The sequence below is a fragment of the Schistocerca piceifrons genome, chromosome 1 (assembly GCF_021461385.2).
Source record: "Schistocerca piceifrons isolate TAMUIC-IGC-003096 chromosome 1, iqSchPice1.1, whole genome shotgun sequence".
In the NCBI taxonomy this organism is placed as follows: Eukaryota; Metazoa; Arthropoda; class Insecta; order Orthoptera; family Acrididae; genus Schistocerca; species Schistocerca piceifrons.
The window spans coordinates 189,575,464-189,601,496 of record NC_060138.1 but is presented as its reverse complement, the minus strand read 5'-3'; the positions used below and the strand labels follow the sequence as shown (position 1 = coordinate 189,601,496).

Genomic DNA, 26,033 nt, shown 5'->3' with positions numbered 1-26,033 from the left:
GGAACTCCTGCCATGACCTTTTCTTGCTCTCTTTCATGACACGGCGTGCCCTGGCTCTCGCGATTTGAAAGGCGGTAAGATTGACCGCTGTTGGGCGGCATTTAAATCGGCGAAGAGCCGCACACCTGTCCTGGACGGCTGAACGGCACTCTTCTGTCCACCAAGGCACAAGGCGCCGCTTATGAGGGCCAGAAGACTGTGGTATGGACAGGTCAGCAGCATGATGGATCACAAGTGTGATGTGATCCACCCATTCCTGTACGCTGTTGTGGCATTCAAAGATAGCCAACCGAGTGAACAGTGGCCAGTTAGCCCTGCCAATCATCCACGATGGCGGCCTCTGCTCCAGCAATACACCATCCAGGAGATGAATGCGGATGGGGACATGATTGCTGGAATGAAGGTCGTTAATGACCTCCCAGTGAACAGAGTCGGTGAGGGTTGGAGAGCAGAAAGATAGGTCAATGGCTGAGAATGATCCAGTAGCAGTAGAGAAATGAGTCAGAGTACCTGTGTTGAGGATGCACAGCACTTGAGATGTTAGGAGGCTCTCCAAAATTCGACCTCGAGTGCAAAGAGAAGTGGAGCCCCACAGGACATGATGGACATCGAAGTCTCCCAGGAGGAGAAATGGGCGGGGAAGTTGGTCGATAAGATCTGTGAGAGCGTCTAAGGTCATTGCATCCAGAGGGGGTAAATAAAGGGAGCAAACGGTAAGGCTCTGACGTGAATGAATTTCAACTGCAACTGCTTGCAGGTCAGTATCCAGGGGGAGAGTAGTGGAGTGGTGGTCATTATTGACAAACACGGTGACTCCGCCTTTGGCCCTTTCTCCAGTCAGGTCATCTTTGCGATACAACGTATAGCCCCTTAGTACAGGAGCATCAGATGGTTTTAAATGCGTTTCCTGTAAACACAAGCACAGAAGGTGTTGCCGTGCTAGGAGGTTCAGTTCCTCCACATGTGCCCGGAATCCATTCATGTTCCACTGTATAATGGGAGCCATCTATGAGGGTGGGAGTACCTTCATTCTCACTTTCTGTCGGGGAGGAGAGCCCACAACAGGTGGAGGCTCAGTTTTGGGGCGAGATGATTGCCCCAGTCTGACATCATCCTCCATCGCCTCTGAAGAGGAGTCGAGAGAGACGTCAGAGAGAATGACATCAACATCAGCAGACTGTATAACTTCAGTCTCCTTTAGTGGGCGAGGCTTTACCTTTGGCTTTGGCTTAGATTTTCTGGACTGAGGTGGCATTGGAGCCAAAACCTCAGAAGCTGTAGGGGGTGTAGCAGTGCTGGGCAGTGCACAAGACTGGACCCGGGAAGGGGCAGGAAGTTCCACGATGTCAGCTACCACGGCCTGGTCAGAAGGCCGGAGGGGGGAGGGGGGGAGGGGACAGCAGGCTTCACAGGAACGGCAGCAGCACACATACATTGACAAACGCAAGTGTTAGTGCTGACAGTAGCAACCTCCGTTTGTGTAGCGGCATCGGTTTTCGACTGGCTGTTTCAGAACAGAAAAAAAGGAAGCAGCGAACGTGGGTGGCTGCATGGACTTGTAAATCTTCTTTGCCTCACCATACGGGACGCGTTTGGTGGTTTTAAGTTCCTGGATCTTCCGTTCCTCAAGGAAAACTCTACATTCCCTACTCCACACAGGGTGATCCCCAGAGCAGTTGACACACTTGGGAGGAGAGCAGCAACCAACTCCCTCATGGGCGGCTTTACCACATTTCCCACAAGTAGCTTCCCCTTTACAGCCGAGAGTAGTGTGTCCAAAGTGTTGGCATTTAAAACACCGCATGGGGTTGGGGTAATAAGGCCGTACACTGAGACGTAGGAAACCTGCCTTCACATGCTCTGGCAATTTGGTGCTGTTAAAGGTAAGGATAAATGAGTCAGATTTCATGAGAGCACCATCCACCCGTTTCATAACGTGTTGCACGTCGACAATTCCTTCCCAGGACCATTCAGCCTTCAGTTCGTCTTGGGGAATGTCAATGAGATCTCTGCAAGTCACAACACCCTTGCTGTAGTTCAAGGTGTTGTGAAATTCAGTCTCTATCGCAAATTCCCCAAGAAATTGTGCCTTCTGAAGGTTCTAAACTTGCTGGAAGCTAGATGTTTCAACCAACAAGGTGCCATTTCGCAAGCGCTTCACAGATTTTAATGTGCCATCAATACCTTCTAAGCCCTTCTGGATATAAAATGGTGAAACTTTTTTGAAACTCCCATCTTTTCATTTAATTATAAGAAACACATTCTGCGAAGCAGCATGCGTTCTGTTACAACTACCTGAATCAGGAGGACTGGCTACACGAGCCCTCTTGTTAGATTGGGTGTTAGAACCTACCAGTGGCCCACCCTTTCCGCTGGGAGGAGAAGAAGAAAAGTTCGAGGGTTCCATCTCGGTCCCACGAGCAGCTAGGGAACTAGGAGTCCACCTAGACAGAGCCCCGCGTGCCTAGGTAAGCCTTATACAACTGAGGTGCAGCAGGTTCCCCAGAGGTTGCCCGCTAACGACTGTTCCACCTCAACAGCCATGCATCTCATCAGCGCGCAGCACACCTTGAGATTGAGGGGTTGTTTATAGAGGTTTATTCCATCCTCGCGATCCAGGCGGTCAAGCCAAGATCCCCATTCCCTGAGACACACAACATTCCACCGCCACGCCACACGGTGGTCGCGGAAGTATGCTCAGAGCTTACGGTGACGGGGGACTGGCGGCGCTTACCAGTTCCCAGCTCAGGAACCCCGAGGTCGCCAAGCCCGTACCCAGCAAATGAATGCTGAGCACCTGGGGGCGTTGAACTGCTGTAGCACACTTGTTTTTGTCGAATTGCAACACACAGAAAGCTTGCTCCACACCTGAACTCCTCATGTTTGATACTAGCACAGACTGTTGACAGATTAACAAACTAAGCTGTGGGGGTATACATGAAAAAAACTTTCAGGGTTTCTCTTCAAAATGACATATGTATGATATCTGAACAGTGTTTGGTTCTTGTGCAATAAATAATTGAAAGTGTTCCCGGACTTTATGTACACCTTGTAACTATTCCCTCATAAAATCAATCTGTGACCTTGAAACTGGATGGTTGTCAGTCCTTCTCTAATCATTCAAACTTCACTGCAACACATTTTTCACAAAAATGGATGACTTGGTGAAAACTCTGGTGCCAGAAGTCTACAATTTTTTCAAGAAATGTTCCATCTCAAAAATCACTTAGTCATCAGTCTGGAAATATCTGTCATCCAATGGTTTCTTCATCTGAGGAACGACAAAAATGTTTCTGAGTGCCATGACAGGAATGTGGGGGGGAAGGCGGGGGGCGCGGGGGGGGGGGGGGGGGGAGGTGGGGGGGAAGGGGCAGCAAAATTTGATAGCTCAAAGAGGCATCACACGACTGTGCCCAGGCCGAATGAGCTTGGACACTGTTAATGGAGCAAAAATGCTCCTTTCAACAGCTTCATTTGACAATTCATACAGGCATCCTCCCATTACATCAGCAGGAGATTTCAGTAGCATGTTCCTGTGATGGTTTATTCCCTACAAACATAATCTGTGAGCACCATATTAAGGCAGGCAGAAGAAAACAACAGCGTCATGTTGCTCAATGATGGTTAAGTGTTTGCTTTTTTGGTGGGAATTTCCACTGCTTGCTTAGCTTCTTTGGCTTAAGGTCACAGTGAAATACTGAGCACTCATCTATAGTGATAATGTACTAAAGGAGTCAGCTCAATTAGCCTGTTGCAGCTCTCACATTTCCACTGCTTTCTCGGTTTGGCAAACTTTTTGAGCTGGTGAGAGCAGTCATGGAGCTCAGTGGTTGGCATCATTTGTGATGTACAAAATCTCCTACAAGATGTTGAAAAGTGATCCATGACTGATTTTCCCCATTTTGAACAATTGCCTCAATTATGGTATGCTGATCTTTGAGCACTGGGGCCTTGTAATTCCTGGTTCTTTAGAGGGAGATGGTCTTCTATTTTGTTCTTTGTCATTCAAGCTTGTTTGACTACGCTGGGAGTGTCTGTGCTACCTAACCAGTGCCATTTAATGTGCATTGTTGGCACAAACCAACACCAACTCAGAATGGATTGTTGCAGCATCTTCCCCCTTCAAGTGAACATAACGAATTACCACATGATTCCTTGGCAACTCTAGCGGCGTACTGCAGTACAGTGGCATGGGGATTTCAATGTCTATCAGGATAGCAGGCACATACTTGCAAATCAACAAATAAAAGGTCATAATTTTATTTTTTTTAAGTGGAATTTACAACTTTTTGTCTGCCCATCATAATTAAATGCTGAATAGATAAAAAAGTATATTGCAATTATGAGTTTAAAATTTATTAGAATAATTGCCAAACCATGATGTTCATCTTTACATATGATATTGTAAACTGCAGTTATGAAAAACATTCCAGATCACAGCAGACAGCAGCATGCAGCTAACCACGAGCTTACTACAAATGAGGAGTTCATTGTACAGAGGTTCTCACCAATACAAACATCAATTTTTTGTGGCTGCCCAACACATTCCTCAGGTCACAAAAACAAGAAGTTGAACCACACATCACAGAAGCACAATTACTTGTATTCCACAATGTATTTATTAATTGACTGTGTGTAATGATGTTTACTTTTGATGTCTACAAATTATAGAATTTAAATATGTTCCGTGTCCTGCTGTTTCCTGTACCTCACCATATTTATTATGAGCAACACTTTGGAATCCTATTCTGGGAAGTAGATCACTGCCCAGATGGACCACATTAATAGTCCAGCTGTACTCATGACTTACCGGTAGTGTGGCTTGGTGGCTCAACGGGCAGGTTCCAGACTAGTAATCCAAAGGCCAGAGGGTTCAATCCCCAGTCATGCCTACGATTATTCTTCTGTCCCTTTTGCCTCTGAGTAACTTGGTAATGAAACTCATGCCAAGTTGCTCCTTGGTTTGCAGTTAAAATTGAAATCTAATGCCCCTACACCTGCCTGTGTAAATCAGTTCAAAGCACAGAGGAAGCCAGAGGCAAAACATCTCCGGCAGGACAGAGTGTAGGAAAGCATCGTTCTGTTCAAACCAAAACTTTAGGTTGTTGACAGCCTTAATCACAAATTAGGCGGATCTTATGCTACTTGGCTGCAGTTCAGCATATTCCAACAATATTGCAATATTCAAAGTGAAAGTACATTTAACTTTTCATACAAAAAGCTTTTTGTGGAATTAACTGTTATGGAACCATACCCATCCCATGTGGGCACGCATCTGCTATCTTCACTTGTTATCAACTTCTAGAGCTACCTGACATGTTAATGCAATTAAGAGGTATAATAACAGACTGTTGAAACCACAATAGTTTTGCTTGCTTCACTGTGTCTCCAATCATGAACAGAACAATGCATTCTGTGTACACAGTTAGGCAAGATTCCTCAAGGGACATTTCAAGTTTAGACTGCACGCACATTGTTACTTTACGGTGACAAGGGTTTCCAGCATGGGAAGTAGCTTGTTGAATTGGCATACATCAAAGTAACATCACTCAAAAAGTCCAAGATTATATAGCAACCTAGAAGAGTATGCCACTGTCTCCACATAATCAATTTGCCCTCTTCATTTTCAATACAAACAATTTTTCAAATCCCTTATCCACTGTGCTGCACAAAGAAGGTGAGCAAGGGATCTGAAATTGCACCTAGGCAATACCTTTAATGTTTTAGAGGAAGGTGAGATTTATCATGCTCTAAACCAGTTCTCTGATTCCACCCTGAATGCACAGACAGATCTGCAATGCGAGAGTCTTCTACCAAATTTTAAGGAAATAGGCATTACACCTATAGCCACTATTTTATTATTACAGGTCTTTAGCTTCCCAGTTTAGCCTGTTGCATTTTTCCACAATATGGAACTATATTTTGGAAAGACAGAATTTGTATTACCACTCAGGCTGTATTATTTTTTTACATTTTAACTGTCCAGTTTGTTTTATAAATGGGGCTCAGGCCATTCTACATTGTTGCCTATTTTTAAGTAGCTTTTAACACATGTTCAGCTGTCCCCCACCCTTCACAATTTCTACAGCAACAGTTTTGTTTCCATTCATCTGACATCATTTGTAAATATCTTCCACACTGCGTTACCTGCTGCCGCTGTACCACTGCCCTGCTCACAGCTCGGCAAGGCTCTTCTTGTTTATTGGGTTGATACATTGAAATTTTCTGGGTGCATTACTACTCTACGACTTTCTTTATTCCACATGGTCTTGATTCAGGTTTTGTTCTATAGGTCCTATACTACCCCTTTATTTTAACTATGGACTATTGCTTTTAGCATGCTCATTTTTACAACTGGACATGAATGATGGGTAATGACTGTAAGGCAGTTACCATTTGGATGAGTTGTTAAATAAAATCTCTGTGAGTATAATTCAAGAATTGCTACATGATACTCTTTTTGAATAACCATCAGTTCTTCAAATCTTTGTTACTAATTCTGTCTAAAAAATTTTCTTCTTAATTTTTGTACAGATCACCTTAGGATACGTCTTCAATTGACGCGAAACTGGTCATGACTTTCAGTAAAAGTATTTTGTAGCCAGTGTGGAACATTTCGTTCAAAATGTGGAAATATGGTGCAGTTGCCTGCAATTTAAAATAACATGTTAATCAAGTCAGCATAGTTAAAAATCAATCACTTCTATCACACAGCTTCAAAAAATTAATAAACATGGTTACTGTCAAAGTAGCTCTGTTGAATGGTTTTTCTCAGTTCATGAAAATAGGGCATCATCTGCTACAATTGAATGACAAGAAATAGTATCATTTCTTTTTTATAAAAAGAAAAACTCCATTAAGTGAGCAGACAGCACAGGAGATTTGTTTTCAAACACAGTACAAAAGATGTAAGAAGCCTAGGGAACATTACTGATGTAGGTGTTGAGGGATTTGGTGTTACGGCCGGTTAGATTACCAAGCCTGTAGGCTATAGGGAAGACAGCATTGGACATAGAATGGGGTGGCAATTGATAAAGTGGAGATATTACTTATCGTTGGTTGGTTTCACTTGGAATGAAGTTTGCGTGTGAGCCTCAGTGATATGAAAGTAAGCATCCAGTAAATGAGTTTTGATTTGAGGATGGGCCAGGTTAACTGAAACTGAAAACACGAGTTTAGCTGTTGAAGGACATCGGGGAGATGTTCACAAAGACTCCAACCCACAAAAATATAATCAATGAATCTGTATCAGGCCAAGAGTACAGTTTCTGAAACTTGTGAAGGGCCTCTCCCATGGAACACAGCCATGCTTGTTCCCGAAGATGACCACTTCATTTGTTTGTATGTCTGGTCTACAAAAGTGGAGAAGTTTTGGGATAGGATGACACTATATAACATGATGATGAATATATTGTTGAGAGTTATTACAAGGATATTAAAAAGTTGGCAGTGATTCTGAAATATAGTCCAGCTCCTGTACTTCACTTAATTATTAAGTGTTATGGTCTATTACAAAAAATGGGAAATTTACTAGGTTAAAAGAAAAGTGAAAAATGTGAAAAAAAGTATTAAAACTATGAGAACACACAGATTCATGACTTGCAGGAAACCAGAAATGTGGCCCAGCAGGAATAGTGAAACAATTACATTAATTACAGACCATGGATGCAGGCAAACTAGACTTGAAAATGAAACTAACAGGTGTTTGAAAAAAGAAAATTGTAGAAATGAGTATAGCTTATTTAAAGCTCTCATATCATTACTTACTTGATGAATTTGTCTAGCTGTAAACACGCAAACAACAAATATGTTCCATTAGCAATTTTTATCACCAGACTTCATACAGTGAGGAGAAGACACAGTTCCTGATGATCATATTATACAATACCGAACCTGGTGTTCCTCTACTCTACAAAATCAGATTTTTTTTTTTTAAATAAGCAACACACATTTTTGAACCAGTATGGAGTTGCCAGCTATGGAGTTTACAGTAATTATAAATCCATTATTATGTTAATGTGCCCCTGCAAAGATCATAATAGAGTGAATTTTTTTTTGTTAATCCCACACCCTCTTAGTTTCTAATTAATGATGACATAAGATGTGGTTGACCACAATTTCACATTCTTCTTTTCATTCCATACCCATCAAACACAAACACATTATACTGCCCAATTATTTATTCAATTCATCTACACTGCTTAGCTGAACTTCTTGCAACAGATATTCCCCTTTGGCCCTTCCTAAATAGTAAATTAATAACTCACAGAGCTTCCCATATTCTATTTATATTATTTCCACTACATATTAAATTAGAAAGTGTTTGTCAAGGCAGTAAAATCAATTGTTTATTTAAATATGTACATTTAATGGACTTTATCATACATTAAATGTAGCTATTTACAAAGTGTGTAGTTTATATGTACATTCTATAAATAACAGAAGGATATAAAAGCACAGTGACAAAGATCTTAAGTACAGTAACTGATTGTGCGCAAGAAGGTCACTACATGTAAAGATTTTATACGCCTCATAATGATTTCATCACAGTCAATGAACTATAATATTAGAAACTCACTTGTAAATGAAACTACTTTATTATTATGAAACATAGCCATAATTTATTGTGTAAAATAAGAACATTACTTGCAATGCAGTCAGACAGCAAATGAAAGACATTCATGGCACCTTATTTTAAAATGCCATTTACACTTATTTTGTCTGATCACAAGCATAATGTTTTCCTGTACTGTATTAGATTACTGTGTCTCTTTCCATTAATGGCGTTATTTGTACTTACATCTAGCTTAATGTGAATACTTCCCAATAATTAACTTTTCTTAAACACTATAATACAGAAAATATTCAACAATCTTATAAAGGCTCATCGTTGTTTTCAAAATCAGTAAACTGACAAAATAATATTTTGTATAAATGCCCACAAAAAAGCATCCATCACACGAATTCTGTTGTTTAAAAATTTATACTGGCAAAATTGTATGGCTCCAAACATTAACAATGCTGATTTTTCTTGATTTCAAAGCTATTTATCCACTAGAGAAACTTTAACCTGCCATTCAACTTCACTGATAAAAATCATGTTTTGTCTCTGTTATTGCATAGAAGTGTCTTAACAGTACCTGCTCAATAGAACAGCTACTATTAATAGCAAAAATCATCAGTGCTGAAACTGGTTTACAGACTCACACTTCTAATGTGTGTTAAGAAATATGATGTACATTTTATTATAAAATTTGAAATGAACTTGTACTGTGATTTATAATTAAGGAATTTCAAAAATTCTCTTATTTCCTTTTATACTTGAAATGAAATATCTTCAATATTACTTGTTGTCACAAGTACGTCAGGAAACCCAACTGTATTTTGTCAATAAAAAACCTCTTTCATAAAACCTTCAAATGGAAAGAAAACAGAGGCAGGATAACAGCAGTTACAATTTTTATATCACAAATGTGCCACAGTCAAACACAGTAACATAATTTTACTTTAAATATTCACAGATTTTGAGACTGTAGTTCAATTGCTAAATATATACATAAACACCTACATCATGAAGTCTTCCAAAAAGATTATTATTTACACTACACAATTAAGTACATATTCATATAACAGTGAAAAAGAGGACAATATGGAAAACAGCAGAGAATGACAGCACCAATGAAGTTTAAATAAGACAATTATATGTTATATTAACAGAGCGTTAATTTATGGAATGCAGCAACACTGTCAAAAATACGTAAATAGTTTGTCATAACAAACAAAAACATATGAACTATAAATGTTTATTTTATACACACACAACGTAATGGTGCAAGTCACAGACCACAAATAACATTACTGCTTAATTGTTTGTCAATATATACAAATATATGAACTGAACAAATAAATAAATAAATACAGGAATAAATAAAACCAAATAAATGTTACTACATAAATAAATAACATATGAATACTGTTTGATTACACTGTGTTATATATATATATGCTAAATGTATAAATAATACAAATTTAGTTTTACCTTACTAAAAGCAATTTTAACTGTAGTGCACATTACTGATCACATTTTCAGAAAGAATATCACATAACCATAACTTTATGTTATAAGGACAATGGTTCAAATAGCTCTATCATTGGGCGACAAGTGGAGTTCACATAGTTACTGAGTAGTACTGTGACATGAAGTTGCATCACTATTTGTCATTCATTGGTTCATTTTTTGGATGAGTGATACAGATATTTTTTTAGTTAATCAGTCAAAGTCTTTCTTATTTTGTATTATTCTAATTAACTTGTTAGAATAATAATATTCAAAGCAAGTCTGTTAAAGTATGCACATAAGTTTCATGGAATGTATAATACAACAACCCTTTAACAATATTAAGAAGCATAATATAAGCAAATAAAGGGGCAAGTGAGATCATGCAAATTACCTTCATAGTATATAATTTGCGAATAATACAGTATACTGGAGGGAAAGTATACAAAAGTTTATGATTTTAAATATTTTCTATGCATGACAATTGGGGTGTCACATTCAGTTACAATCACTCACTGTCAGTCACCAAAACTTAATGAAATTTAAGTGCACTTCATCTTAGACAGAAAGCAATACTTTCACCCACTGTGAAAACACACAGTACATTGGATACTGTTAATAAAAAAATTATGATAGTACGAAGAGTTCTCATCGAAGCTAGGTATGAGAAGAGATACTCGTTCTCAGCCCAGCCCTATCTCTTCTTATTTTTACTTGTAATAAACACATGTTCAACAACAAAACTCTATTGGAATTTTTGTTAACAACACAAAAATCACAGTGTATCCTATGGCTCAGCCCTCGGTATACAGCAGACATAAAATATTGGCAATGTATAGTCAAAAGTAATTCCACAAGCTTGTAGAACAATAAAAATTTCTATATCTGTTAGAGTACAGCAATTTTGCAGCCTACATCTTCGATTAGTTTTTAAATACAACTTGACTAATGAAAACCAAAAGTATATTCCTTAAAAGAAAATTAGGCAGAATGAGTTCTTAACTTTTAAAAATAAAGACTCAATGCTGGTCAGAGCTGGGATGGCAATAGCACTGTTGAATGTTTGAAACTTGTAAACAACTAACATCTCAGTTCTGATGTGTACTGTATAACCTTCATAACACAATGCGAAATATAACAATGCAGAAGCATTGCTAAAGCATGAAGTCCACAGACTTAGTGTCTGTGAACTGAATTCAGAGGTATGTGACTGTATTTCAGAATGAAAGAACTGAACACCTATAGTACATCTGTTGTTAAATTCCAAGATATGAGGACCTAAATATGGGTGAAAAGTGCCATGGTTGTCCCTGTGCAGTTTGTAATATACTTTTGCTAAGTATGATTTGTAAAATGAAATTTCATGATAAAAAGTGCACTTTCAATGCAAAAACTGAATAAAAAGGTAGTTTCAAATCCCTCAAATTATAATGGAAAAAATATTTTTACATAGTTGTCACTTTCAGTATATTTTGTAAGTGACACGAAGTTCACAGGTCAATGTATTCTGTGCACAAAACATGCAAGAAGCTACAGTTGATAAGTAACTACGTGAAATAACTGCACAAGGACCTCAACAAAGCAGTACTGACTATGCAAACAACACTACATTCTTCTTATATCATAATAAGCATCATGGCTTATATCTTTATACCATCCTTTCCAACGTGCACTAAGCACTATAAATACTGTCATAATGATGTATGCTCATGATATGAAGAGGGTGATGGGGAAAGTAAGAATATTTTCATATCTAATTCATCAAAAAGAATTTAATAATAGCACTTCACATTTACACAAGTGCTGTTATGTGAACTGAGGATTGTGATCAAAGGAAGACTATGAAGCATATGCAATACCCCCCACAAACTTCCATCTACAAAAGAAATCCGTACAGAATTCAGTATTATTGGCAGTTTAACATGATAAACACATTTCTGAACATAACCAACATGCTACTGTTTTAAATGTCAACTTTAAGGCGATATGAAAACAATGTGAATATTTTCCATTACAACAGTACTTTTATTTTTCTTTTGATATAGACTTTGAAGATGGTGACGAATTAATTGAGCATCTACAGGGAAAAAATGGCTGCTGAGCTACTGAGCAATGTAGGTTTTGTTGTTGCGAATTATAAATTTAATAAGGATGCATGCAAGACAAAAGTAAAGGACTGCTGATAGGCTGACTCCAGTTATCCACAGTGTGTCACAGAATTCATGGACTAACATATTTTTCACGCCACCACAACAATGATTTGACTACATAATGCACAAATATCAGAAAACTGTTTAAAAGAAAGGAGATGGCGATGTATACATATCATATAAAAGCAAAGTGCGCAACAAGGACTAAAAAAAAAAAAAAGAGTGGTGGCTTGGTTGAAGGGTAATCTAATGTACAAGTCACAGAAGAATTATGACTCTGAAAGTTATTACACAAATGATATGAAACACACGCACTGTTAGTGTTGTTACTACCAGCCTGTCTCCATGACATGGGATGCTATGCTGTGAAGTTCATGTTTGTAGATGACTCAATTCAGAACCGAAAGTGGCAGGAAGTGAGTTTTTAGTGTCTTTAAGGCAAGAGCCATAACTAGAGAAATGCATAAAGCTCTCACAGTTTCATTAAATGCTGCAAGGATTTTTTTATCACTACAGCCAGAAAAATTTCAAGGCTAAAGTTTTAACTACAATTAAAAGTTGATGATTAACAGTTGACAATAACATTTTGCGAGGTCCAAGTTGCAGGAATCATGGCAAACAAAGTTATCTTTCACACTACTGTGAAATGAGATCACAGAAGAATATTTCTTGTACAGCTGACAATGAGAAATGTATTTCTCCTGACATGTTCCTCATTGTTGGCCACAGAAGGAAATGTATTTTTCCTGACATGTTCCTCATTGTTGGCCACAGAAGGAAAGTGTTCTTATGGTGCACTGGATGCGTTTGTAAACAGTACCACTCAGATAATCACCACATACTTACTTGTGTTGCTATTATGAGCTTCAGGAACAATCTACAAGTAAAGTTATTTATTACTGTTATATCTGTAGCCCACAGTTGCCAACACAGTTCTCAAAAATTGTAAATACAGTGTTTAAATGTTCCCAAATAGCACCATATTCTACAATAATATCTTTTCCCTTTTATATCTACGAGAATTGTAGTACATTCTGCCAACTTTTACTCAAAAGAAAAACATTCATCTCCTTTACTATCGCCAAGATTTGAAAGTAAATGATAATTATAATGAGGAACTGATACAACTTGGAACTGCCAAGTCAGTCACGCTGCATGTCCATTTCTCATTATGGTTTGTGACCTTCAGCATCTATCCAATATTCTCATTAACTTTGTTGTGGGGATGTGTATTCCTCATCTTAATTATTTATTATTCATTCCTTTCGCTCTTTTCCCACAGAAAAGATTCCTGGATGTGAAATATTAACCATTAGCAGTGAAATGGCACCTTAATAATGCTCAAAATTATTTGAACTCCTTCAGTCACAAGGCATTATGAGTTAATGTCTGTCACGCTTTAGCGATCAAACTGCATACTGTGCCTCCAGATAATTATAAAGTATTAGTGATGTTATTTTACTGGTGTTACTATGCAGTGCTGTTAGTAGTTGTGGGTCACTCTACAGTTATTATATATCTCTATTGATCTTCTTCAGTGTTTCAATATCTACAGAGTTTTAAACTGTTTTATCACCAATAATCAAAAAAAAAATATACATTTATAAGTAGTTGTGCTTAGCTGCTTTTTCTACATAAGTGCTTGTCAAGTAAAATCTAAAAGAGAAAGAAGAATTATTGATACAGCCACAGAAAATTCATGAATACAATCTGAGATAATGTAAGTTCTTTGTAAAGTTAAGTCAAAGATATTACATTCTCTCTTTAAAAGTACATGCAGAAAATGTTAAAAAATACTATTTGACACTCTTGCTGCTTGCTACACAGGAGATTGGAACTCTCGTCTGTAGGTAAAGTAATTTACAATATATGTTTCCTATGTAAGACACTTAAGGTTTTGAAGCATCTGACAAAGAGGTAAGTTTTATGCCAACTACTGGGATACCTTTGATACTCCCATTTTGATAATGTGCTCTTTCTTCTTCCAAGTGTTTGTTTATCTGTAGAGCTTTAAATAACACCTGTTAATGACAAATACTAATCACAAGTGATGAGCAACCAACTTTTGTATCTTTCATTGCGTGGTAAGTAAACAGTGCAACTCACTGAGCTTCTGGCAATGTGTGAGAAAGTTTCAGTAGATTCCAACGATATCCAGTATGGAAAGATCAGGCACTTTCTTGCTGGTACAATAACACAAATGCACCAAGTTGTTATTAACAGTGTGTCCAGAAACTTACTTAAATCCTCAATACAAGAGGCAGCAGTCCTTATTGACATCCCTGAGAAACAACACACTAAATAGCACCTAGTAAATAAGAATGCTGATGCTTTCTGTGTACCTTCTGCATTTTCATTTAAAGTTTGTGTCAAGACAGTCGACATTCCTAAATAACTCTTGGTCATCACTTAGTGCAAAAGAACCAGTCCTTTAAAACATGCGTACACACATATACAAGCACACCGTTGACGAGTCAAGTTATAAAATTATATTTAGTGGGCATTATCACTTTTACTTTGTTTTCCGAGTTGTGGGGCTGTCAGGTGGAGTAAGAGAAACAGATTCACAGCGAACAGCTAGAGACTTCCTTGCTGTAGTCTTGAAAGATAGTTTCTTTAATGGTCTTGGTGATATGCCGTGAAGTCCGCTGTCAGCTGCAGATGCCACTTCATTGCCTGCAAACCAGACTCTAATACTTTCAGCTCCTGTGGAAAAGACTTTTATTTAATTAACATAAAAACAGGCTGTCTGTTAATACAAATATCTGATATTTCAACAAAAATGAAGAAATTCAGTCACAAAATCAATTACAAGAATTCTAATAAACTTACTTTCAAATCTCTGCCTGTTTACATTTGTTACAGAGGAGTAAAAATACTTGATCGAGCCCGGCAATGAACACTCTAAATGCCATCAGCATACTCTCCTCCAATACACACTTATGCTTTGAGAAACTAGAGGAAAAACCCCATGGCAGATGTGTGATTAACACTGCTACTATATGTTTTTTGTGTGAAATGTGACTTAATTGTTGATTCTGAGAGGCTATGAAGAAGAAAGTACTGATCTGTCATATCCAATATGAACTACAAAACTGAAAATTCCCCCTGGGGTAGTGCTCTGTATGTGGCAGTATTGTCATGCAACAGAAGCCTACTTTCTTGAATATTTGTTATCCAAGGTAGTTAACACCCGATAAAAGATGTCATTAATCGTGAACTGCCATGTCCAGCCACTGTGAATGAGTCATGATACCTTAGCTACAAGACTCTCGAAAGAAGCAAAAGAGTCAGTATGGCCTTTTTTAATTTATGCAGTCCGACTTCTAATGAAGAGATATCATTCCTTGCTTTGTCACTGTGGTGAGCTACGAGTATAATTTTCCACCCCACGTGACAATCGATTCCTACATATAACAATCTCTGTTAACTGCATCAATGACATTTTGTAAGTTGCACATTATTGCTCTAACTGTCCTTGTGTCAATGACTGTGGCACAAGTAGAGTTGAGCAGTAGACCTGCCTTAGACTATCACTCCGCATATCTGATGAAGATTACCAACTGTGCCATTGAAATATTATGTACAAAAATGGATTCTACACCTACATCAAACCTCTGCAAACCACTAAGAAGTGCATGGCAGAATCGCTGCATAAATGCCTGTGTGTACCTTGTAATTAGTCTAATCTTGACCCCACGATTCCTGAGAGAGCAATACCTAGGAGGTTTATATTCCTAGGTTGCTCACTTACAGCTGGTTCTTGAAACTTTGTACGTAGTAGGCTTCCTCATGATAATTTACATTATTTGCACCATCTTCAAGCATAGGCCAATTCAATCCCCCCCTCCCCCAGCGTCTCCAAGCCACTCTCCCATGAGACAAACAAACCTGTGACTATTCACGTTGCCTTTCTTTGTGTACATTCAATATCCCCCATTAGTTCTATTTTATATAGGTCCCACATGCTTCAGCAACATTCTAGGATGGGCTGCACAAGTGTTTTGTAAGTAACTTCTTTTGTACACTGGATTTTACTAGTGTCCTAATAATGAACTAAAACTTGTCTCCTGCTCCACATAAAATGATAAGCATGTATGAACATTCCATTTCAGATCCCTACTGATTGTTACACACAGGTATTTGAATGACTTGACATACTTCAATCGTGCCATATTGATATTGTAGTCACACAATACAAAATTTTTCATTCTTTGAAGGGCACAATTTTACATTTCTGAACATTTTGGGTCCCACACTTTTCCCTGGAACATGCCTGTAGTTTCTTCAACACTTGTTGACGACTCTCCAACCAAGGTAACAGTGTTTCTTTACTACCAACACATCCTCAAAGCAGCAACTCTGCTGGACAATAAAAAACATTTCTCCCAAGGAAGCATTTTTACAGAGCAGCTTCAAAAGATATTAATGGATGAAAATAAGAAACAAATATGTGGACAGCCAGCTATTCACCTACACCTAACAAGTGAGTAGTGCACTGATGCACACAACAATCCAGAAAATAATGCTCGTGAAATATCTCAAACTAATTCAATCTAATCTCTATCTGTCTCTCCACATCATATATACTGATTTTATGGGAGGTTGCATGGTGTATGGGTGTGTGAGATGGTGAGATGACAGGATTAGTGAAAATACATGTGAGACAAGGAGGGATAGAGAAGGCAGTTGGGGGGGGGGGGAGATGTGGAGAGAAACAGGGCTGGGGAGGGGGGGGGGGGAGGTGAGCAGGGAGGAATAGAGAGGAGGAAGAAAGGAGGGAGGAGGAAGGGAGTTTAATGTTAGGGCATTGAAAATGACAGGGGAGGGAAGGGTAATGTTGGAGTGGGGAAGGGCCAGTTGAAAGATGGGGAATAGTATTTAGGCAGAGGGAGAACAGAGGATGAACTGGAGGCACAGTTCCCACCTGCATAGTTCAGAGTTTCTTCTTTGTGGGTGAGGTGAAAGTTCCACAGAGTTGTGTGGAGCATGCTCAGCAACTGGGTGATCCAGTTTTTGTTTGACTAAAGACTGGGAGTGGCCATTCGTGCAGGCAGATAGCTGCTTACTTGTCATACCAACATAAAATGCTAAATAGCAGCACAACTGCTATATGACACGACTGCTTGCAAATATGGTCCTACCTCTGACACGATAAAAATGTCTGCAAATGAAATGCAGATGCATACGGTGGGGACATCTATTACACAGACCTCGAAAACCTGATTGTCTATACGATAGACACGATGAAACTGTTTTATCAACACAGGCTGGATGTTTGAGGTCTTTTAAATTACTGAAGCCCAGTGCCACAAAATCACACAGGAATTTATGTCATGCTCACCAACCTCGAATCCTTGAATCTGATGGACTGCCACTGCAGTGGTGGTGGGAGTCCAATAGTGCCGCTGCTAGTGTTGAACTTGGTGCAGACGAACAGCTTGGTTCAGGACTACGAGAGCTCAGTGATGTCCCTGTGGAATGCCAGCACATTATAAAGTTGTCTAAAAATAAAGAAATACAAATGCAGTATAAATCCAGATCATGTGATGATTTCATGGAAGGCTGGATCACATATAAGAAAATTAGGTTGCTTCTGTTTTCAAATTATTAACAATTTACTGTTAGAATAGCGAGTGCCTTACATCTATGAAACATGTTCACAAAATGAGCATTCATTCACATTAAGCACAAAGAACGAGCACTGAACAGCTACTGCTGCAGGTGAACTTGCCTCAGCTCTCTGTTTGTAAGTTCTTGTTGCACTATCAACTATACTGATTCACCTGAGCAGCTGAAATATCGAAAAACTGAGATGGATATCTCTTATGAAATTAGATTTGCAATTCAATTTAAATACATGAGAGATCACATGATATTCAGTGTAAATTCAAAGAGGTTCACCAAAGAAGTGTTATAGATGAGTTACTCATTTGGTGATGGTGTTCAAATTTCAACTTTAACCAAATTATATCCATGATAAAGAATGGACTGGCATTCAGTCACTCAACAAGTTGGTTGTTGTTGGGATGTTTAAGGGGGACTAAACAGCGAAGGTCATCAGTCCCCCATTCCAAAATCAGGCAAGCCGAAAATCAACGGAGCAGGCAAAAACCAAAGGGGGAGGAGACGTCCCCCCAGGCGCTAAAAGAACACAAATGCAGCAACAAACACTACAGACAAGAACAGGACAGAGGAACACCCGACAGAAAGAAACAGAAGAAAGGAAGATGGCCGGAGACTGGTTGACTGACCACGAGAACAAAAATGGGAAAGAGTCAACCATCTCACGGCACACCAGAACAGCAACAGACACAAGGACAAAAGACACAGAAAGGGAAAGGTGCAGGACCTCCCTAAATCGAACCATAAAACGGACTACCACGGATAAAATTTAAAACGTCATCAGCCATGGAGGCATCATCGGATAAAACCAGAGCCAAAGTGCCCGGGAGATTAAAAGAATGCCGGAGTGTGCGCAGTCGAGGACACTCCAGCAAAATGTGGCTGACCGTCAGCCGGGACCCACACTGACACAGGGGGGGATCCTCCTGACGCAACAGATGGCCGTGCGTCAGGTATGTATGGCCGATGCGCAGCCGACACAGGACCACTGAGTCCCTGCGAGAAGCCCGCAGGGAGGAACGCCACACAGCGGTCGTCTCCTTGACAGCCCGCAGTTTATTCGGGGCTGTCATGCCACGCCACTCAGCTGCCCACATCCCAAGCACCTTACGGCGCAACACCAGCTGCTGGTCGCGAGCCGTAAGGCCGATCTCCAAAGCTGGGGCGTCTATCGCCCCTTTGGCCAGCCTGTCAACACGTTCGTTCCCTGGGATGCCAACGTGACCTGGCGTCCAAACAAAAACCACCGAACGACCAGAGTGGGTAATGGTGGAAACAGACTCCCGAATAGAGGACACCAGAGGAGAAGAGGGATAGCAGCGGTCGATGGCCTGGAGGCTGCTCAGGGAGTCACTGCAGATGACGATGGACGCACCTGAGCAGGAACGCATATGCTCAAGAGCGCGCAAGATGGCCACCAGCTCTGCAGTAAAAACACTACAGCCAGCTGGCAAGGAGCGCTGTTCAACATGGGCAGCGTGAGCAAAAGCGTAGGCAGTGCGACCATCAACCAGGGAACCATCAGTGTAGACAGGCTCGCACCCCGGAAATGAGGCGAGGAGCGCAAGAAAACGGCGACGGAAGGCCACAGGCGGAACCGAGTCCTTAGGTCCCTGTGCCAAATCCAGACGGACGGACGGCCGGGACAAACACCAGGGAGGCGTAGGTGTACGGACCCGGAAGGGAGGCAGAAGAGGGAATGACCCCAGTTCTGACAGCAGGGACTGGACACGGACAGCTACGGAAAGCCCAGACCTAGGTCGCCGTTCGGGCAGATGGAGGACCATAGCAGGGAAAAGCAGGCGACGATTGGGATGGTCTGGCGAGCAATGAACGTGGACAGCATAGTCGGCGAGCAGACGATGGCGGCGAATCCACAGCGGGGGAACCCCGGCCTCCACCAGTAGACTATCCACGGGGCTGGTGCGAAAAGCGCCAGTTGCAAGCCGGACCCCACAGTGGTGTATGGGGTCTAACAACTTCAACACTGAGGGTGATGCAGACCCATAGGCCAGGCTCCCATAATCAAGCCGAGACTGCACAAGGGCTCTGTACAATCGCAGCAGCGTGCAGCGATCCGCACCCCAAGACGTGTGGCTAAGGCAGCGGAGGGCGTTGAGGTGCCGCCAGCATTTTTGCTTCAGCTGAGTAATATGAGGAACCCATGTGAGCCGGGCATCTAAAACGAGTCCCAAGGAGCGGCAAGTGTCCACCACTTCAAGCAGGTGGCCGTCGAGGTAAAGTTCAGGATGAGGGTGGACCGTCCGACGCCTGCAGAAGTGCATAACTCGAGTCTTGGCTGCAGAGAACTGAAAACCGTGAGTCAGAGCCCATGATGCTGCCTTCCGAACGGCTACCTGCAGCCTACGTTCGGCGACTCCCGTAGTCGTGGAGCTAAATGAGATGCAGAAGTCGTCGGCATACAAAGAAGGAGACACCGACGACCCCACTGCTGCAGCCAGACCATTAATGGCCACTAGGAATAAGGACACACTCAACACCGAGCCCTGTGGGACCCCATTTTCCTGTGTATAAGAAGAACTAGAGACGGCACCGACTTGCACCCGGAAAGAGCGGTGCAATAGAAAGGTTTGAATAAAAGCCGGGAGCCGACCACGAAGACCCCACTCATACAACGTGGCGAGGATGTGATGCCTCCATGTGGTGTCATACGCCTTCCGCAGATCGAAAAATACAGCAACGAGATGCTGACGTCGGGCAAAGGCCGTACGAATAGCAGATTCCAGCCGCACCAAATTGTCCGTGGCAGACCGGCCCCGACGGAAGCCACCCTGGGATGGAGCGAGGAGACCGCGCGACTCAAGGACCCAACACAAACGCCGCCCCACCATACGTTCGAGCAATTTGCATAAAACGTTGGTGAGGGTAATGGGACGATAGCTGTCCACCGCCAGTGGGTCCGCACCGAGCTTCAAGATGGGGACAATAACACCCTCTCGCCACTGCGACGGGAACACGCCTTCGCTCCAAATGTGATTAAATATCGCGAGAAGGTGTGTCTGGCAGTCCCTGGAGAGATGCTTCAGCATCTGCGCGTGGATGCAGTCTGGGCCTGGTGCTGTATCAGGGCAATCGGCGAGGGCAGCGAGGAATTCCCTCTCGCTGAAAGGAGCATTGTATGTTTCAGAACGACGCGTGTGGAATGAGAACGGCGTCCGCTCGGCTCGCTCCTTTAGAGAGCGAAAGGCGGGGGGATAGGAGGCAGTCGCAGAGCTCTGAGCAAAGTGCGCCGCAAGCCGTTCAGCAATGGCGGCAGCGTCCGTGCAGACAGCGCCGTCCAAGGAGAGCCCAGGGACACCCATTGGGGTCTGGTATCCATAAATCCGCCGGATCCGGGACCACACGAGTGAGGGGGAGACATGGGAGCCCAAGGATGAGACATACCTCTCCCAGCACACCTGCTTACGCCGTGCAATAAGACGACGGGCCAGGGCACGGAGCCTCTTAAAGGCGATGAGGGTCTCGAGAGACGGGTGCCGCCTATGCCGCTGGAGAGCCCGCCGACGGTCGCGAATAGCCTCAGCAATCTCCGGCAACCACCAGGGTACAGCCTTCCTCCGAGGGAGGCCAGAAGATCGGGGGATGGCAGCCTCGGCCGCTGAAATGATGGATGTGGTTAAAACACGGACCACCTCGTCAATGTCACCCTGTGGGGGAGACTCAATGGCAGCAGCAGAAGTAAAAGCCGGCCAGTCTGCCCTGTGGAGAGCCCAGCGGGGCAGGCGCCCAGAAGAACGACTCTGGGGTAGTGACAAATAGATGGGAAAATGGTCACTACCGCACAGGTCAGGGTTCACCCTCCAGTGGAGGGATGGGACAAGTCCGGGGCTGCAAAGAGAGAGATCGATGACCGAGAACGAGCCATGGGCAACACTGAAATGCGTGGGAGCACCGGTGTTCAAGAGGCTAAGGTCCAGCTGAGCCAACAAATGCTCCACGGCCCGACCGCGGTCATCAGAGACAGTCCCACCCCATAGAGGGTTGTGGGCATTGAAATCGCCCAGAAGCAGCAAAGGTGGCGGGAGTTGAGCCAGCAGCGCAGCCAAGACATGTCGGGGGAGCTCCCCATCCGGAGGAATGTAAACAGAGCAAACAGTAATAGCCGGCGAGAGCTCAACCCTGGCAGCAACTGCCTCTAAAGGCGTCTGAAGGGGTACTGGCGAACTACAGACAGAGTGGTGAACAAAGAGGCAAACACCACCTGACGCTCAATGACAGGCAGCACGGTTCTTATAGTATCCCTGATAACCGCGAAGGGCGGGGGTCCGTAGTGCAGGAAACCAAGTTTCCTGCAGAGCAATGCAGAGAACAGGGGAATCACTCAGAAGCATCCGGAGCTCAGGCAGGTGGCGGAAATAACCGCCGCAGTTCCATTGGAGAATGGAAGCAGGAAGGGACTGGGAGGGCGTGAATGCGACTAAGAGGCAGACAGCGCTTCAGAGCCAACTGCCGCCACTGGGGGAGAGTCAGCTGAGTCCATAGGAGAGGCCCCCAAGGGTTCCGTAAGGGCGAGATCCGCGGCAGAGACGAGGATCTCCGCCTCATCCCCGGAGCCAGGACTATGTACAGCAGGCGGTGCTGAAACCGCCGGAACGTCCTTCTTCTTGGACACATTCCGTTCCTTCTTCTCGCGTCTGCCCTTAGGGTGAGAGGGCTGGGAGAGCTTCTCTGAAGGAGCGTCGGAGGCCGACGACGACGCAGAAGCCCTACGATCAGCAGGTGGCGGAACCTTCAGCCACTGGCTGACATCTGGCTGGGAAGGAGAAGAAACGGAGGAAGGGAGAGCCCCGAGGGACCCCTTCCGCGAGAGAGGAACCGGCGGAGGCAACGCCGCCGGAGAAGGAGGGGGAGGAATCGAGCCTCCCAGTTGTGGAGCAGATGTCACTCCCGAAGTAAGCTTGGGGGGAGCGACAGAAGAGGGTTTGCCCCCAACTGCTAAGGGGGCAAGAGAGGAAGGCTTGCCCCCAGGCACGAGGGGGGCAGACAGAGATACATGGCCCCGAGGGCCCACTGAAGGCGGCACAGAGGAAGCGACAACCGTCGCTCGCGTGGGCGACGATAACGTGGCTGCAGCATAAGATGTTCGAAGGGAAGCAGGATACAACCTTTCATATTTCTGTTTAGCCTCTCGATAAGTAAGCCGGTCCAGGGTCTTAAATTCCATTATCTTCCGCTCCTTATGAAGAACGGGGCAATCCGGCGAGCATGGAGAGTGGTGCTCCCCACAGTTGACACATACAGGCGGGGGTGCACATGGAGAATCGGGATGAGAGGGGCGTCCGCAATCTCGACAGGTAGCGCTGGATGGGCAACGGGAGGACATATGCCCAAACTTCCAGCACTGGAAGCACCGCATCGGGGGAGGGACGTATGGCTTCACGTCGCAACGGTAAACCATTACCTTGACCTTCTCGGGCAAGACATCACCCTCGAAGGCCAAGATAAAGGCACCGGTGGCCACCCTGTTTGTCTTGGGTCCTCGATGGACACGACGGACAAAATGCACACCACGCCGTTCCAAGTCGGCTCTCAGCTCGTCATCGGATTGTAACAAGAGGTCACGATGGTAAATAATCCCCTGGACCATATTTAAGCTACTGTGGGGAGTGACGGTAACAGGGACGTCACCCAGCTTATCACACAAGAGCAACGCTCGTGACTGGGCTGGGGAGGACGTCTTGAGGAGGATGGACCCATTCCTCATTTTTGACAACCCTGCCACTTCCCCAAATTTATCCTCCAGGTGTTCCACAAAAAACATAGGCTTCGTCGAAAGAAAGGAGTCACCATCAGTCCTGCTGCAGACAAGGTATTGCGGTACATAAGGCTCCCGCTTGGCACTAGATCGGCGTCCCTCCCATGGCGCAGCCAACGAGGGGAACGTCTGAGGGTCATATTGCGCAGCATCGAAGTCGACTCTACCTCGCTTAGAGACGCTGGTGGCCATGCGACCACCAGCTTGGTGTGATTTATTGCGCTTCATTGCGCCACATCCGCCCAGATGCCACCTACTCCGAACGAGGGCTCTCCCCAAGGGCGCCACCCAGCCAAAGCAACGGGTACCTGGCCGATATCCCGTTGCCCGGAGTCCCCGTGCCCCAGACAAGATGGGCACATACTCCTTGGCATGCATGGGGAGGAAACAGCTCTGGCATCTGTAGTGCGATCCCTGCGTGGTCAGGGGGCTACCACCAAGAGGGTACATGACGACCCCACCACAACGAACTGGCTACCGTGCTGGATTTTAGGTGTTTAAAGGGTCCACAGTTGTCGTAGGCGCTAAGAAGAAGAGTGCGCACAAGGCGAGAAGGAGACCACCCAGAAGATGTTGGGCGTAGTCCCCCCCACACGACAATAGGTAACATGCAAGATGGTGGAGCATGATGGACCAATACAAAAACACCACGTAAGGTGTCCTTCCCCAAATGGCACGCACTGACGACGGAAATTTGGAAGAAGAAAGGAGGTCAAACCCAAGAGGGGACCATCACAGAAGGCCGAAACGTTTGAGACTCCTTTTAGTCGCCTCTTACGACAAGCAGGAATACCGCGGGCCTATTCTTACCCCCGAACCCGCAGGGGGAACACTCAACAATAATGAACTGCTAGATTTAGTTAATGAGTTCATGAAGAATGTTTGCTGAACAACACTCAGCAGTCTTGGTGAACATTTTCTACACATTAACTATACCATCACCATGAAATTGTTTAATATCCTTACAGGTGAACTCAAAATGAAGTATGCGTGCTTGCATTTATATTTTGGGATGATTACAGATATTTCGCTATACACACATAGGCTTTGGTGTAGAAACTTATGTTTATTATTCCAGAATTTACAAATAACTTCAAGTACTGAAGATCTTTACAAAGCAGATAAAAAAGCTCAACACTAAAATGTCATCTCAGGCACTACTGGCAACCAATTTTTGGACAAAAATGCCGTATCTTATTGATTTTATGGCCTGAGTTGCCAACACTAATGTAATATCAAGAATCTTCAGATTCTCCTGTCATCTGTTTCCTTACTGATTCATCTTCCATCATATCACTATATCACCTATGGCTGAAAAAGTCCTACAACTTCTGCAAAATTTTAACTGGGAGTGTTTCGACTACTCACCTATGATCCTAGACTGGAAAATCTGTTTTACCCATTCACCTACAAAGATAAGAGAAATATGGGCTTGTACAGAGGCATACAGCAAATTGATTTTCCCTTGCTCTATCTGAAAATGAATGGGACAGGAAATGACTAGTGTGGTGGTGCAAGGTACCCACCATACTGTGACTTGCAAAGGTTGTGTATACATGTAGATTAATGGATTTTTATAACTCTTTGCTTGGGAAATAGTTTTACAGTTGTGGAAAGACACTGTTCCTATCTTCTAGTGTCTCTGTGTCAGAAAAAGATGAAGCACGAATACAGTAATTCTTTACACAATATGACAGACATTTTAATTTAAGTGGCAATAATGTAAGAGACATAGAAAATAAAGGAGATTCCTCAGCAGTTGCCATTTAGTGGACTTTGTGTGTGTGTGTGTGTGTGTGTGTGTGTGTGTGTGTGTGTGTGTGTGTGTGTGTGTTTTTTTTTTTTGGTGGTTGTCGGGAAAGGCAATAGGGAATAGAATTACAGTGACCGTCTCCTGATAGAATACATACTGGTGTCAAATGAAATGATAGCTGGCATCTTCACAATTAGGTTATAAAAAAGAACTGCAGATACTAAAATCTACAAAAATTAAAATTACAGACAAGAATATTTAGTCTTATGAAAGAAATTATATGAAAAATGTGATGCGCATGGAAGGAATACAGTGGAAATTTTCAATGATCTTGTGAAGACATTTTATATTTTAACCCATAATATCTTAAGAAAACCTGAAATAGTTTGGCATTTACTGAAATGTCATGAAAAGGATGAAACAGCCATCAGCTAAAGAACCTGAGAGAAATGATGGAAGAAAGCTCAACAAGAAGCAATAAAAAAACTTCAACAATTTTACATAACAACAATTATATAGCAAACGTTAAATGATTCACTACTTAAAGCTTAAGCCTTTCAAAAACTAGTTTAGTGGCATTCTTAAATACATTGATGGGAAAAAACTCAACACCTTCAAGGACTGTGTTCACTGGCATACTGAGAGGTGATTGTGTTAGCGATTCCCTTGTTA

The 26,033-nt window shown here is 42.8% G+C and overlaps 1 protein-coding gene across 1 annotated transcript in view; it reads right to left on the bottom strand.

The window, feature by feature from the left end:
- Positions 1 to 8,400: 8,400 nt before the first annotated feature.
- Positions 8,401 to 26,033, bottom strand: part of LOC124785478 (probable Rho GTPase-activating protein CG5521) — a 261,077-nt gene continuing 243,444 nt past the window's right edge. Inside the window, exons 39-40 of the mRNA XM_047254185.1 lie at positions 17,556 to 17,681; positions 8,401 to 14,913 (exon numbers count right to left, since the gene is read on the bottom strand). Of these exons, the coding sequence (XP_047110141.1) occupies positions 14,720 to 14,913; positions 17,556 to 17,681 (320 nt within the window). The 3' untranslated portion in view covers positions 8,401 to 14,719. The remainder of the gene's footprint in view (positions 14,914 to 17,555; positions 17,682 to 26,033) is intronic.